Source organism: Halyomorpha halys, unplaced genomic scaffold, assembly GCF_000696795.3.
Source record: "Halyomorpha halys isolate HHAL.00 unplaced genomic scaffold, Hhal_1.1 Scaffold28.1, whole genome shotgun sequence".
NCBI lineage: Eukaryota > Metazoa > Arthropoda > Insecta > Hemiptera > Pentatomidae > Halyomorpha > Halyomorpha halys.
In genome coordinates, this window is record NW_027110130.1 from 615,515 (window position 1) to 632,875 (window position 17,361).

At 29.1% G+C, this 17,361-nt stretch overlaps 2 protein-coding genes across 2 annotated transcripts in view; both read left to right on the forward strand.

Annotated features, from left to right (window-relative positions):
* The first annotated feature begins 1,050 nt into the window (after positions 1–1,050).
* LOC136795965 (uncharacterized) lies at positions 1,051–1,500 on the forward strand. Its single transcript, XM_067048217.1, has one exon. It carries the CDS (start codon positions 1,051–1,053, stop codon positions 1,498–1,500), a length of 450 nt encoding a protein of 149 aa, XP_066904318.1.
* Positions 1,501–13,318: 11,818 nt separating this feature from the next.
* RpS10b (Ribosomal protein S10b) overlaps positions 13,319–17,361 on the forward strand; it is a 6,281-nt gene continuing 2,238 nt past the window's right edge. Inside the window, exons 1-4 of the mRNA XM_014425435.2 lie at positions 13,319–13,427; positions 13,616–13,778; positions 14,650–14,763; positions 15,378–15,554. Coding sequence (XP_014280921.1) covers positions 13,635–13,778; positions 14,650–14,763; positions 15,378–15,554 — 435 coding nt within the window. The 5' untranslated portion in view covers positions 13,319–13,427; positions 13,616–13,634. The remainder of the gene's footprint in view (positions 13,428–13,615; positions 13,779–14,649; positions 14,764–15,377; positions 15,555–17,361) is intronic.

Consider the following 17,361-nt stretch of genomic DNA (forward strand, 5'->3'; position numbering starts at 1 on the left):
TATATAATATAAATAAATCATATAAATACATTAATATATGAATAAATTTCAATATAATACCTGTACGGGAAACCCTAATCGGGCTTAGAAACCCCGAGCCCCGTACACGGCAGTACATCCATGGAAGACATCAATCCAAAGCTATGGATGGCACCAAGTAGTACTGACTAGACTAAAAATTAGATACACTCGACTAACTTTAGAATACTTACTGTCAGGAACATCTAGACAGTATAACGTACCACTAACTGTTAAACACATACTGACAGACTGCAGGCATTTGATAGACACTGGATTATCATATCATTCGGTAACTTTACTAAACAATAATAGCCCTCATATTCTGGAAATATTTGATTACCTAAAAAAAAAAGTGTGAATGTATATAACTAATCTGATTAATTACATCAATTAACGCCACTTATTGTTATCAAATAACTTTTTTTTTTCAATTTTATTTTATTTGTATATTTTTTTTAATATTAACTATTGCTATGACATCACCTATTATATTTTACTATAGAGGTCTTGACAATATCACTCCATAGATGATGAAATATGGGGGCAGCAATTTATGGGAAGAAATTTATGATTTTATTTGGGAGATATGGACGGAAGAAAAAATACCAGAAGATTGGACAAGAGCAGCAATATGTCCTATACACAAGAAAGGAGACAAGTTGGCATGTGATAATTATAGAGGCATTGCTCTACTAAGTACAACCTATAAAATACTGGCAGTGCTTCTACATAAAAGAGTGTCCAATTTCACAGAAAATATTATAGGAGAATATCAAAGGTGGTTCCGGCCCGGTAGATCAACCTGTCAGTTGACCAGATATTCTCTATATAATGGAAAAGTGCTATGAGTATAACATAGACCTACATCTGCTATTCGTGGACTTTAAACAAGCTTATGACAGTGTGGACAGAATGGGACTTTTAAAAAGCTATGGTAAAGGTAGGCATACCGAAAAACCTAGTCAGGCTGGTAAAAATCACACTAATGAACACTACCTTCCGAGTTAAGCTTGGAATTTTCTGTGGAGAATGGCTTTAAAAGGAACATTCCACGAATTTGAAGAAGCAGCATATGAGTTGAACCTTAAGGTGAATGAAGACAAAACGGTGTACATGAAAACTTCAAGAAAGAATAAGGAAGAGAATTTTAAAGTGACGTTCAGAGACCACAGTTACAGTTCTGTAAACCAGTTTAAGTACCTGGGAAGCCTCGCTACAGATGACAACAAAGTAGAGAGTGAAATAGAGGCCAGGATAGCAGCAGAAAATAGATGTTATTTCTCACTGGAGAAAATATTGAATTTTAGAGCTCTTTCTAAAAGGATAAGAGTGGTAATTTACAAAACAATTGTAAGGCCAGTAGTGATCTTTGGGGAAGAAACATGGCCCTTGACAAGAAAACCTGAACAGATGCTCAACTCTTGGGAGAAAAAGGTATTGAGAAGGATATGGGAAGGAGTCTTGGAGAATGGAGTTTAGAGAAGAAGAAATGATGAGCTGATAGATCTGTTTGGAAAACCAGCATCAAGGCTTTAGTCAAAAAAACAAGAATGAACTGTAGTGCCATAATAATAATAATAATAAATAGATATAATGATATTAAGAGCGTTGCCAAGATTTAAGCTCAGTCAGTAAGCATAGGCAAACATCACCATCACTGCAGATCGCTTTATATTATATTAAAAAAGATGTAAGCCATAAACAAATTCTTTCATTAACAGAACAAATATACCTTTATTTTCATCTTTTACATTTATCCATAGATGTTTCCAAGTATTCCCTCTTCCTCAGGATGTTCCTCTCATTTCAAGCACTAAGACTTAGTGATGTTAAAAAAATATCAATATTTGAAAGAAATAAATGAATATTTTAGTGTTCGTCTTGTTTTGAGTCATACTTTTTAGTGCCTTATTAAGCATTGGGTAGCATCTAGCCAGAGTCGTCACTGGAAACCTCATTTCTGCAGATGTCATTCTACTCTTCTGTTTATCTGTTAATACACAGCTTTCAGATCCATATAGGAGTATAGGCGCTTGCCTATGTATGTGTGCTTACAAAGACCTAAAAATTTGAGTTTCATGTTTCTGCCTACTTCTTGCTTTCCAGAAGCAAATATTATTGTCATATAGTTTTAATTCAATACATCATAATATCGATATTAAAATTTGATTTTCGAACACTAATATTTTTTTCTAAAAGAAAATTTAAAAAACAATACCTTAGAAATATTGGTTCAAATGATTTTTTCCCTTCTATTATCAGTTTTTTGTTAATATCACAACTGCTTTAATGTGTTGTTTGATAGGCTTCATTGTTGTTAATTCTATTTTGATTTTCTTAATTCTTTACTTAATTTATATCTTATTCACAGTCTTATTAGAATTAAATGTTAAGAGTTTGATAGATTTTAATTAAATCATTCAATACTGATTTTCTTCCTTCCCTTTTAATTTTTTTTTGTTTAATCAATTTTTTCCTCTAGTTTATAATAGTTAATCATTTTTTCATAACTGTTAAATGTTTTATTTATATTGTTATAAGTAATATATAAATATTCAATCATTACTATCAGAGGAAATAAAAAGAAAATACTTGTAAATTTATATTATGCTATACTTCGATTCATTGTTTACATAAACCCTTTTCCTTTGCTTCTCCTTAAAAAGAGTAAAAATATCAAGTGCAAATAAGTAGAAATATTGATATTTTTTATTCATAAATCAAAGTACAATTTCAACATTTGATTTAAAACTATTGATACATTATAAATATTGATATTTTTGATTGATATTCACATCTGTACTAAGAATACAGTTTTAAGTTGAGAGGAAATATAATGAACACTACTTGATTGTTTATCAACTAATGACATCGTATTTTAAGAGTAGACGAAAAAAGCACCCATAATGCTTGGACAATTTTTTAAAATGATGTCAAGCACGCAAAAAACATGCACCGTGCTACTGATACCCAAAGAAAAATAGTCCAAAAGTTAATACTTTTTTCAATAATTGAGAAAACTGCGTGCAAAATCATTGATAAAAAAATATAATTAGTATTAAGTGCAAGAGATTTTATTTTTTTATTTTTTATTATTACAAATTTTTGAGAAAAAATTGTCATTTTCATTTTTAGAATAAAACAAAGCATTTTGGTAAACTTTTATTATTTTACCCTTTTCCTATTAATTTCCTAGTAGCTTAAGTTAAGAAATAGTTGAAATGTAAATTAAAAATTATTTTTTATTTTTGGGTGTATACAAAAATAAATCCAAACTTAAAAATAAAAGTCATTATCAGCACCGAACATGTGGAAGTACATACTACCATAGCTATTCTTAACTAATTGAAACCAAGAGGGTTCATATTAGCAAAAAATTCAAATGACCAAATGGAATAAAAAAAAAGTAACTTTAAAAATTACAAATCAATTCAGAAATGAAAATTATAAATTTATTTACACAAAAATATTTGAGAATAGTTAACCCAGGAGAGGCACAGCCTTGAGCATTTCGCTCATATTAAGAAATAAATGCCTAGTATTTTATCTGTTTTGTCTACCTTTCATAAACCCTTTTATGTTGTTTTTGCCGCTGGTTTATGTTACTCTCTCTTTTACTTCCCCACATATATTCAATTCAGTTTTGCTCTGGCCTCCTCGCAATGGTAAGACAGCATTTCTCTTACCGGTACACCCCCAACATGACATATTTTTTTCTTGATTGAGCATTTTACTCACCTGGAGATCTCCTACATTTCTTATTTTAAATAAATCTTTTATAAAATCTTGATTTTTCAGCCTCTGATGGAAGAGCTACAATTCACAATTTCAATTCCAAATTGCATTGAAATCATTTGTAAAGATTTTTTTGTTCATCACATCCAATTATATAAAAAAAATAGTACAAATAATCTATCATGAGATAAATGCTCACAGGACACCTCTTAGTGAGCAGAAAAGTAGGACACTCCTACCAGATTAATCATTGTTCAGAATTTTTTTTAAAATTTATTTATTGATATTTACAACTGTACATAAATACATCAAGTAAATTTAAGGAAATCATAATGGTAAGGTACAAGCATGTAGAGAAACTATTCAATGGTAGCACTCTAATAACATTTTACAATATAAGGTCTCCAGGCCATCTTCTTTTCAGACACCTCGGAGGTCTGGAATAAAAGAGGAAGCAAGATTAGAAACTAATGGGTTTGAGTGGTTAGGGAGTTTATAATGGAAGGAATGATATCTGGTTCGGGCTAGATCGGTTACAAACGGAACATTAAGGTCTTTGTGGATGATTTTATTTGTGACAAAGTATGGAGCATTTAGGATTTTGGATTGTAAGGATTGGATATGAGAGGAATTCGAAGGTTTAGTGGAGCCCCAAAGCTCAACGCCTTATGTCCAGATAGGCCTTATAATTGTCATGTAAAGAAGTCTTTTGTAATCAATTGGAAGTTTGGACCATTTGTCTAGTAAGTGCTGTAATAGTCGAAATCGACGTGCAATTTCCTGTCTTTTCAGTCTTGTATGAGGATTCCAGGTTAGTCGTTTGTCCAGATGAAATCCAAGGTAGCAGATCTGTTCAACAGGGGTAAGGGCAACATTATTGAAGTATACTGTAGGGCAATCAGTAGGTTTATGACGTAGGATAAAGGTAATTTGATGGGATTTATTTATTTTAATGCTCCAATTACGACACCATTCTTCGAGGGCTGCGATATGGCATTGAAGAATTTGGGATGCAATTAGTTCAGAAATTTAATTTGAAATTTGTTATTTTAATATAATCTGAAATTTTCTTCTGTTTAAAACTGAAATCATCTTATCCAAGGTATCAGACCACATGTTCTTCAGCAATAGAGTCTGAAAATTCAAGTAAGACAGAAAAACCTACATTAATGTATTTTCTCCAATCTTATTTTCTTAAAGATTTAAATTAAATTTAAAAATTTCAACTTGGCTTAGGACATAATTTTCTTCTACCCATTGGATGCATTTGTTTAAACATGGTACAACTTTTAATCGTTTCTGTCACTTTTTTTTTTTATCTTCTTGCTCTTCATGACTTTCCAAAACACTTGAAATTATTAGTTATTGATATTTTCAACTCGATTATTTAAGCCTCAGCAATAAAGTGTTGATAATACCATTTTATTGAATGTATTAATATAAGTTTTTGTAGTTCTTGAGGATTAGTTAATACTATAACTATATTGTCTGCATAGTCATACCTATTGTTTATTACAGTGTGTTTTACATTTCTGTAATATACCTAACTCAAGGTTTTATATATATTACACTATATCCATGAAATAAACCTTCATTTTTTTTTAAAGGGGCTGTTCAGATTATGGAATAGTCCAGATTAGCAAGGTTCAGATTAGCTAGAGTCCACTGTACTAAGTGTTAACATTCTATTCATTAATGCAAAGATTGAAAGTGGAAAAATAGTTTGGGGTCCCAAAAAGGGCCTGATAACATTTATTGTTTCATGAATCTCATCGTACTAGGAGAGTTAAAGTTATTTCAATTAAATTAAATAATGAAATAAATTAAATAAAAATAATTATTTTCCAAAATTACAATAAATAATAATTCCTTAAGGTAAGCAACAAAAAAAATACAATATAGAATAGAATTTTGAATACATAAACATAGAATATAGATCATCCTTCCAGGCCTTACATACATAAAAACAAACATAGAATATAGAAATATGTCTTATTATCAATTAAATTTTTTTCCCAATTTTGTGCTGAGCCTACAATAATTTTAAACCAAAGTAAACATAAAAAGTAAAATCTTCCAATACTGAATTATATGAGTATATTTAATTATACATTTAAAACAGAATAATGTGAAAAAAATTAAAAGGTGTTCAATGAAACAAAGGATTCATTAAATTTTTTTTTCAATTTATTATAAATTATAATAAGTATATATATATACATATATCTGGGGCGGTTGTAAAAACAAGGTAAGTCGAATTGTATAAAAATTAAGTCAATTTGGTTCGAACCAACTTCCAGGTGTCTTAAGGTGTGTTAAATTGGTTGTCTTTATGTGACCACCACATGTACATACACACATATATGATGTAGAAAGACAAAATATGTAAAGAGGCTGTCCTCTAGGTACCACATATAAGGTGTTATGGTTAAAAACACTTGAAAGGCTTAATTTTAAAAATTTGTATGTGTTGTTTCAAGATTAAAACAGTTATTAAAAGTAATAATTAATGTTCAGTAATATATAAAAAATGTACAAAATGTAATTATGATCAACTTTCCATTAATTCAGTTTAATATAATTATTTGCTTTATCTGAGCAAAAACATTACAGTTTTATAATACATTTTAAAATTATTTTTCATTTCAAATTATTTTATTAAATAATAAATGGAGTTATTGTGGCCATTCATGCTGAATATGTAAGAAATTGCAACAAACTACTTAATAGGTTTTACAGAATAATTAAGGCATTTATGTATAAAAAATGGTAACTAGATTTTGTTATGGATTAAAATGAATTGTTTTTGGCACCCCCAACTTTTTTAAGGTTGATTTCTAAATTGTTGGAACAATCTTTACTAAATTTCTTCAGTTATCGTAAGTGAATGCAATTTGAAGTTAAAACACTGTAGGTGTTTTCATTTTGCCACTTAACATGATTTACTACTGAATTCCTCAATTATGGAGCAAATCCTTAGACCTGTATCTGACAATGCTGTGTTAGCAAAGAAACAACACTAAACTCTTCCATCCAGGATACAAGTATGTACATATCATCTCCATGCAGTGGCCTCTACCCGACCAAATATTATATCACAAATACAAGAAAAATGAATTAAAAGAATTCAGCAACAACATAGACCTAAAATACTAGTGTGTGGAATGACAACCTTCCAATATTTTGTATATTGTTATCTTTTTTGTTCTATGCAATTATGCTTTCTTTTATTTTATTTATTTTTTTTTTTTTATACTTTTCCTTTATTTTAGATTACTGAAACCTAATAAAACTCTTGTTGCTTTAAATAGTTTTAAGTTTTTTTTCTATCCTATTCATTTCATTATTATTTTATTTTATTTATTATTTTAATTTTATTTTTTGTACTCAGTTATGTTTTATTTTGATTTTCTCTTATCTCTTATTGTTTTATTTTATGTTCTTTCTTTTCTTTTGTAAATAATTTTCTATATATTATCTTCTGTATTTTTTTTTTTTTATTCACAAACAACCAATACTAATGCAACATTGTATGCACATAATATGCTTTTTGCATGGTGTATGCACAAATTATTTTAAATATACACCTCTTCTGTAGGGTTTACAACAGAGGAGAAAATATTTAAAAATATATATACACATGTAAATCAGCATTCCCTATTATATAAAGGTTCTAAGGCTGAAATGGTTTGTTGATGATGGAATCATACGAATAGGCAACAGGGTGAATACAAATGTCTCAATGGGCTGTGTTTATATGGTATTTACTGATGGAACGATTGGTATGTTTGAAGATCTTCAGTAATGAGTGATTTCTGTTACTATAGAGATATTGGCAAGATATAAATATGGAAGTAGTCAGAGCTGTCTATAACCATGTGGGGCAGGCACTTAAAGATATGGAGCCCTTCAAGTAAATTTCCGAAAAATGTTGGGTCACACTGATCACACCAATGGACAATTTTAAAAAGGGATGAGAGAGAATTAGTTTCGACCAGTTAAATACCTTCTTTTTTCCCCCCTTTTTGACTCTTAGAGTTGAAAAACTAATAGTTGATATTAGTAGTAATTAATGTTTAATCATATATAACCAATTTATAAAATATAATTATGATCAACTTTCCATTAATTCAGTTTAATACAATTGTTTGCTTTTGAGTAAAGACATTTTAGTTTAATAATATATTTTATTAAATAATAAATTTAGTTATTATGGCCATGCATACAGAATAAATATGAAATTTCAACAAACTACTGAATAGGATTGAAAGAATATTTGAGGCATTTGGTCACAAAACATGGTGGCTAAATTTTTTTATGAATTGAAGTTTAGGCATTCTTGCTTTTTTAAGATTGATTTCATAAATTATTGAAAGAATCTGTTCTGAATTTGCTTTTAATTAACAGGGCCGGTAAGTCTTCAGTGTAAAGATGGCATTGGTTGTAGTCGTTAAATGAGCCAAAAGCAGCTTCATGCAACTGGCTTGCCTGTAAAATTATTATTTTTTATTAAGTTTAGAAAAAAATCAGAACTATCTATGACTAACAATGAAAATGAGAATCACATGTTGATAACACCCTCACTGACATACCTTTTTTATTGCTAAAGAATATTTATTATACGTTTGTTTTCTGCATAAAAGTTGTACCATATCCTAGCAATTACTTTTAAATCAACAAATTACATTTTCATAATACCATAGTAAGAAGTACCGAGGTAAGGGGTGAAATCCTGGATGTGGCCCCTTTGTGAGGCAGCTAGTGGGCCATGTTTTATTTTTTGCTTTCTAAATTGATATTTACATTGTGTATGTTATAATTATGTTATATCTTCTCATAATCATTTTATGACATACATTATAAACATTTGGTTGAAATGTGAGGTTGGGTTTCAAAAATGAATTTAATATTTGATGAGAGCCTGGGAAATCTTGTCACAATGGGTCTTGGTTTCTTTCCACTGCCAAATTTTTTATTACTTCCCTAATTATTGTAATACAATAAACCATCATTGTAACATATGAAAAAACAACAAATTATAAGTCATATAAATGTAATTTGTAGTTCAGTCTTATCCACATAAAAAAAATAAATAATCGCTTCCAAATTTGTTAAATCTATACATATTTCTTTTAGTAAAAAATTCCATCACTTAAATTATGTTACTACATTTTATAACTACACATTAAATAAATTAATGTAGTTTAATTCTTAACTGCACCATTACATAAAAAAACAAATTAAAGAAAAACTATCAACACCTTTTATTTTTATATAAATAATGTCATTACGACAATTTACAACAGTTGATTTGAAAAGAATTTGAGTAACCATAATAAAATAAAATAAATAAAAAGGAATTTTACGGAAATTAGATCTTACGCATCTTTTCCAACAGGATTGAATAGTGTTTTTAACGATTTTGACACTAGACAAAATAAAGATTAAAAAAAAAACTTACATAACTATTAAAATTTGTAACTTTCTACAATGTTAAGTTAAATACTTTAAATTATTGATTTTTATCAATATTATTTATTATTACAGACAATCTACAACAATGGTAATATTATTTTATTAACTACATATGTTATTGTATCCTTCTGTTTGGTATTGTAAACCATGACTTGCATAGTAATCTGTTATTAGAATATATTAGAAGTGAAATAACACATAACTAGGTACATTCTTTTATTCTTTTAAAGGTGGTATCAAACTTATATCCCATCATCTTATAGAATCCCATGTAACAAGTTATAAAAAAAAATATTTGAACATGTTTTTAATAATTTACTTACTGTAAGTGAAAATTTTATAATGTTATAATATATCTGTCCTAAAATCATAAAGTTTCTGTTTCTTCCTCTATTTATTATAACATTATTGTTATTTGTAGTACTTCTTCAATTCTCAGAAATATTTCTAAAAAAAGAAATAAAAAGCAAATGCTGGGGTAGATAATTATTTATTATGTTGATGTAGCCGTAAGTCAACACTGTGGATTTAGAATTTCTCTTGGGGCCCACCCAGCCTCTATAAAGTGGGTACCCTTAATTGAGAAAAAATGTAGCGGCTGAGTGTGATTAATTGATTGGACAAATTACCTATTTGTATAACAGTTGTTCAAGTAACAGTAGCTTCCTTACACACTAATGAACCCCAGACCCTTCATGGCTTGTAGAGGTACAGATTTTCAATTTCTGCTTTAATTATTTATTTTTATAAAGAATTTCTATTCATTAATTTAAAAAAATATATATAGAAATGGTACATAAAAATGCTCTAACTCTTGATATATGAAAAAAAAAAGGCATAAAAACTGATGAGGAAAACAATCCAATATTTTCTCATGGTATACTTATCTCACAGTTATTTTTATTAAAATTATACATAAATAGGGGTACCATAAATCTTAAAACCAATCCCAGACAGCTTGGAAGATTGGGCGGAGAATAGGAGAAGAGGGGGAGGAGGGAATGAAAATGAAGGTGTGGAATAAATATTGTGTTGTTATCTGGCACAAAACTTTTAAAATAACGGTTAGTAGCTTGTCAATTGATACATAAAAAATAATCCTTTTATTAGAATATATATATTTTTTGTTATATTCAGGTATCCTGGATATGTGCATTCGTACCCTGATTGTCCAGGAAAATCCTGGATGTAAGGTAACCCTGTGCACATGTATAAGGATTATGCATAGAAGGACATTATTGAAACTCCTTCAGCTATATCTGATACTATAGCTCTCAGCTTTGAAGCTAAGAAGAACAGCTCTCAATAAAATTTGTATTCTATCAATCTGAGGGAGATGACACAACCCTGCTCGCTTTTTAAGCAAAAGTGAAGATAAGGAGTACGAAGTCGACCAAACCCCCGGAGCATTGAAGTGAATAGGGATTTTATCTGTAAAATCATTCATTTAATCGCAAATGTGGTTAGAAAAGAAGTTATATAAAATGCTATTTTCAATAATTTGGTATATCTATAAATCCATTCAGTGTGTATAAATTCATCATTAGATTTCTATTTTATTCAAACCGACACATTTCAATGCAAATACCCCAAAATATATTTACTTTTCTAAAAAATAAGGACTGAATATAAAATGTAATAAACTAAATTTTGATAAATGTTTACATTTAATGGTTACATTAGGTAACATTTACCTAAATTTTTCTTAACTTGGTCAATTTTTCCATTCCTGTTAATGTTATAAAAAACAGTCAATGAAAAATTAATTTGTTTGAAGGAACACATTAAAATATAAAGTTTGAGACAAATAAATAAAGAATTGTTTCTGATATAATGGTAAAAATCACTTATTAAAAAAAGTAATTATAAATATTTAGAATATAAAAAAACAGAAAAATAATAATATAACAAAAAAGGTGGCTGAGAATTATTAGAAATCATGAAAAACAATATCAGCAACAAAATAAAAAAGGGTTGGGCAAATGTCAACTGTCAACTATGTTCTAGATGCCCCCTCACTTCTACCCACTCCTGTTATAAGATGCCTTTGGAGCCCTACAACCCCCAGCCCCTTTCTTGGCTTCAGTTGTCTTTTCAGCTTTCCTTCTCCTTTATATTCTTTCTCCAAGATCAATCATAAGAGCTGATTAAAAAACATGAGTAGGTTCTTTTGCATTAGAAGTTTATTGTTAATTTGAAAAAAACAAATCTAATATTACAATTTTCAGTGAATCACGAGATGTATGTAGCGAAAAGATGAGTTCCAGTATTAACAATCTACATTGACAATCTTTGTAGGTTCATGGCTGTGTACAGTAAAATTTGGAAAAAGAAACAGATGGAAAACTTGTGCTAAATGAAACCAAAGGTTGTTCATTTCCCATTCTCCATATTCCTTCTTCTACCTTTTTCCTATTTTATATATGTATGTATTTATAGTTATATTCATAGGTATATAAGTTAATACTCACACTGTAATTCAGATATAAATCACTTCGCACTATATTTCATTCTCATATTCTTCACTATATTTCATGTCATATTGTTCAATTTGTAGGTTCAGATTTTTAGACACTACTTACATATCTTATACTAAACATATCTTCTTACCTCCATAATATTATATTTCATCTTTCACTGTTATCAAGCTGCCACGATCTAATTCCATGATTATTAATCAATTATTTTGTATTATTCAATTACCAATTATCAATTTTTCATCAATTCAATATTTTTTATAATTCCAAATCTGTATACTATTTCTTTTCAATTTTATGTTTCTCTAAATGTTGGTGTTATCTCTTTTGTTCTATAGCCCTGATGAAGACCTGAAACTCAGGTTGAAACGTCGGCATAAATAAATATTTTTTTGTTTATTTATGTTGTTCTTTGATGCCACACGGTCGTCTCCAATCTGAAATCAAAGGTAATATGTTCACTTGGATCAGGTCTTTCCTTGATCAAATAATTGCTTGAGTCCTTTACAGAAATATTTAATTAAGGTTTGTGGCTTGGAATGGACTCCAACAGGGTACTGTGATAAGCTGTACTCCATTTAATGCTATGATTAACGACCTTGAAGAAAATCCTAGGTATTAATTGTCTACTTTTCGCTGATGATCACAATAAGCAGGCTAAACTAGACGTGAACACCAAGGTCAGGAGAGCACCACAAATAAAGTCTCGAACGCCTTGCCTTGTGGTGCGAAAACTGTTTCATGAAAGTAAACACACAAAAAACAACAGCTCACTCTATCTCTATAACATCATGCGAAGAGAATTTCAACTGCAAATTCAAGGCATATTTTTTATTTATTTTCAGCAATTCTGTTGAAGTTTTTCTGCATTGCTCTCTAAAATTTGGCCATTGTATGGGTGCCCCCGTAAACCAAATCGAACGAGCTAGTCTCGAAAGAAAGAAAGGCAAATACTTAAGCAAAATTAACGAATGAAATTTGGCAAAATTGATATGGGCCATATAGTTAACAACCTTTACATCATATGAAAATTGTATCAAAAACGTATAAGTGGTAGCAGCTGTAAGACAAACACTGAACCAATTTTTTTCCTTGGTGTCTAAAACGTAAAACGCGAGTAGAATTTTTCGAATTAGTGTACAAAATATATTTTTTAATTCATACACAATACAAAGCTTTGGGACCTCCAGTGGCGAGGAAGTAAAATAACATCGAATTTTAATATTTCGTTGCCAGAAATCTTGTTCGTTGTTTACAGACCAAATTTCTTAATATTCTAGTAATAATGAAAACCTTTTTTTTTTTTTTTATTATTTAAATGACTTTTATTCAAAATGAATATTAAACAAAGGCAAGAGTCATGTTTAACAATAAGGAGTTTGTATCGACAAAATATTTGCTTGTAACAAAAATTTTGAATTTACTTTTCTAAAACAATTATTCTTCATTTAAGCAATAATATAGTCACCACTCATAAATAAATTCGGTTTGAAAATAAATTCGTTTAATTCACCAACTACTTATTATTATTTCGTCATTTAAAAAATGATTTCAAAATTAAAGTATTTTTCATTTTACAAATGTATATTTATGAAATAATTGTTATTTGATTTTTATATATCAAGAAGCAAGACTGTTTAAGTGAACTGCCACTACCGATATAGAGCGCAGTGATTGTTGAGCCTTTTCGTGACTGAAGTCTTCGGCGTGGACTGCGAGGTAATTTTACTATCTGTATTTATTAATACAATCGTCAGCCATTTATTCAAATTTGTTGTTTCATTACAAATAAGTGGTACTTTTGCATGTTAGTTTTTATATTCCTTAGTTTTCTGACACTTTGTTTGTCATTTCATGTTTATGTTTTATAACCTTACCAATACTGAAGTTGAGTGTGTCTGTTTCAGTTAAAAATTAATTTGCAAGATGCTGATAGCTAAGAAGAACCGTCATGCTATTTATGAATTTTTATTCAAAGAAGGAGTCATGGTAGCTAAAAAAGATTACCATGCCCTGAAACACCCTGATTTAGAAACTATTCCCAACCTGGAGGTTATTAAGACAATGCAGGTAAGATCATTTAAATAATTCACTAAATATAGGTAGAGAAAGTATATACGGAAATTTTGGCAAATAAGAAATGCTGTGGCAAAATTTTAAATCTGAAATTTAGTCATTCAAAATAGGGTTTTGTGTTGACACTATTAGAAATTTTTAGACTCACAATGTCAATGAGTTAGATTCTATGTTATAAGTTTTTTTTTTTGTTTGCTTGAACAATTTTTTTTTATTAAACTGATCTAAAACTGTCCATGAAATACCATTTTACTTTCCCATGGAATTATTTTCCTGTTGTAACCTCGTAGAATTTTAGTTTAAATGTTAAAGAACCCATTCAACTTTTTTTTTTTTAATTCTTTATAGGAATAAAGTTTCTAAACTGTAATTTTGACTTTAGCTGATGTTTTTCTAAACCAAATAAGAATGATATATTTCTGTTTTGGTTCTAGTTCTCACTGTCCACTATGCTATGGTCGTGAGAAATTATTTAATTATTTACAATGTGAGAATAGTCAAAACATTGTTGTCAGTTATAACCTCCATGAAGTGATCCATAATTTTGTAAGTGTATTCATGATTTCAACATAAGTGGATCCGTAGAGGGTTTGTTTATCCATTTGGAGCTAATGTAACAAGTGGAAGTTGACAACTGTGATCCAATAAGAGCAGTAATAATTATAATATTGTAAACCATAACACTCAACAATAGTACACAATGTAGGTAGTCCATATCCATCACCATGTGGAGCGACTCTTTTGTTTTTTATTCTCTTATATTAAATTATAATGTTTAGTCAACCTTACCAAAAGATTATTTGTTTTATGTTATAGTCTTAAGATCCCAATATTAATTTACAAATATATTTATTATTTTGTTTAGAGCTTAAAATCGAGAGGTTACGTCAAGGAACAGTTTGCCTGGAGACATTTCTACTGGTACCTCACCAATGAAGGAATTAGCTTTCTGCGTAACTACCTTCATCTTCCTGCTGAAGTGAGTACAAATATCATTAACTTTGCCTTTTTAATGTTTATTAGTTAAGACTGGTTCCAAAAACTTTTTATTATTATTTTCATATTAGTCTGTCTAGAAGTTGTAAGCCGTATTCTGGTGCAATTTAAAATATAATTCGTATTAATACTAATAATTGTGTTGAAATCATATTTGTTGAATTTAAAAATGCAACTACAATGAAATGACATTGGTGACTGAACTCTCTTATAGTGTTCAAAAATTGTAACAAAATCGGTCATATTAATATGAATTCTAACAGTAATGCGGTTCCTTTTAAGTATATTTGCCACTAAATTATAATTATGACTAGCTGTAACATGTTCATAGTTGGCATCTTACTTTTTCGGTTTTATACATTTTCCAAGTCAAATTTAATCATTCTTTCACAAAAAAATCCACAACACAACAGTTCCGTTAACAAGCGATATACGAAAATAAAAAAGATTACAAATTAACGAAAACGAATAACTTTACAACTTTTTTTTTTCTCTAATGCTGCTTCAACACATTGAATATTCAATTTCTTTAAGAAATAATTTAAAGGGGGCTGTTGTAATAATTTCAATAATATTTATTATTATGTTGCTTTGCAGATTGTTCCAGCAACTTTGAAGAGACCTAGCCGTAGTGAAACTGCCAGACCTAGGCCAGTTGCCTCTAGAGCAGATACCTCTCGCCCAGATGAGGACAGATCCGCATACAGGCGAGCTCCTCCACAACAACCAGACAAGAAGGCTGATGTTGGTCCTGGCAACGTTGATCTTGAATTTGTGAGTAATATATATATTTCTGTTTGTTGGTATTTTATTTTACATATCTTTGAAAGTATTTATATGATTGTTGGAAATATCAAGATTCTTAAATCTCCTAGCACTATACCTTAATACAAACTTGCATTTATTATTATATTCTTGCTTGCACAAACTTTAGTTTGAAAATATTGTTGGATTGTTCTCTCCCCTCATTCAAGTTATAAGTAACTCTACAGACTAGACTTTAAGAGAATTTGAAATATAAGACAAAATACATCTTCTGTATCTTGTATTTTATGAGTCCAAGGAAAGGAATTGTGTTTAGTATGTAAACCGGAGAGGAATAAAATACAAAATAGGGTTGAAATTCTTTAGTTATAAAATAGATTATTTCAAATATAGTGAAAAAGTATTTCAATTACGTAAATACTTGAGAGTATTTTGGAAGATTGTTGCTTGAGCATGTGTAATATATTAAAAGGAAGATAAAGGATGCGGTCAAGACCTCAAATAGTAATTAAACTATTTTTTGTGAACTAACGTTTCGTCCCACTTTAAAGGGCTTCGTCGGGGCTGTACGGTGAAAAGTATAAATACACGTAAATCCTTAAAAAGTATTAGGAAATTAATGAAAACGGAAATAATAACAAATAAAATGCAGTATACGCTAAAATATGAGAAATAAGAATAAAATAAAGGTCAAGACAAATTATGAATAAATTAGGATAATCATCTTCATATCTGTTTAACCCTGCCAACATTGGCTCACAATAAATAGTTTAATTATATTCTTTTGAGTTCTCTTGACCACGCCCAGGCTATCTCCCTTTAGTATTTTGTATTTAGAATACTTTTCATCTAAAATATATGAATGTAACTTGTATTTTAAATACTTTTCTTCCAAAGTACTAGCTAGTACTTAGCAATTCAAATACTTTTGTTTCAAAGTGCTTAAAGTATTTTGTATTTGAAATATTTATATGAACAGTACATTAGGCTATAGTTTTGTATTTTCTCAGCTGTTCACTAGGCTATTGTCTGAAAACACAATATTTAATGAATACTCTTCATATACAAATTTCAGTATTAAGATAGTTATGGAGTAAATCAACTTCAGGCTTAAGTTTTTGTTTTATATTTTACACTATGAACATGGGGAACTCCCATTTTCCAATTTTAGATTGATACTACTTGATTGATCAGTTGCATTAGTATCACAGCATAAAGATCATTTTTACCTTTCCATTGTATGATAAATTGAGCCTGCTTAATAAAGGATTCAGAAACTTAATTTAATATTTTATTGTTATACATTTCTGAGGAGATATAATTAAACAAAATTTCTTACTAGAATGTAGTAGCTAAATTCCAAAAACCTTTATGAAAAAGATAATACTAATTTATTTGAACTTGATTACTGGCAATAATGACATATTGATTGAGTATGCTGATTTAATTTTTAAATTTTTAGTAAAATGTAGGATGTTAACAAATTGTATTAATCAACATAAATATTTCTGCTTTGCTTTGTTAGTTGCACATCAGACAAAAAAATTATTGTGTTTAATTTGGCTCATAGATTGTACCATAGACTGAAATTACTTTGGAATGAACCCTACTAGCTTTTTAACTGTTTGAAGGTAAACCTCAGTTGAGAAACTAGCCTGCATCTATGGTACTATCTTAAGAATATATTCAATTCTAACTAAAACCACGACTATACTTTTGTTTTCCAGTTTCACTACTATTAAAGCAAAGTAGTGATATAAGGAATTAGTGTTAAACTTCTTCCAACAATAGCATTTATGTATTAGAAATAAATATA

Coding starts and splice junctions, on each gene's coding strand:
- LOC136795965 (XM_067048217.1), top strand. CDS start 1,051: ATGGCTTTAAAAGGAACATTCCACGAATTTGAAGAAGCAGCATATGAG.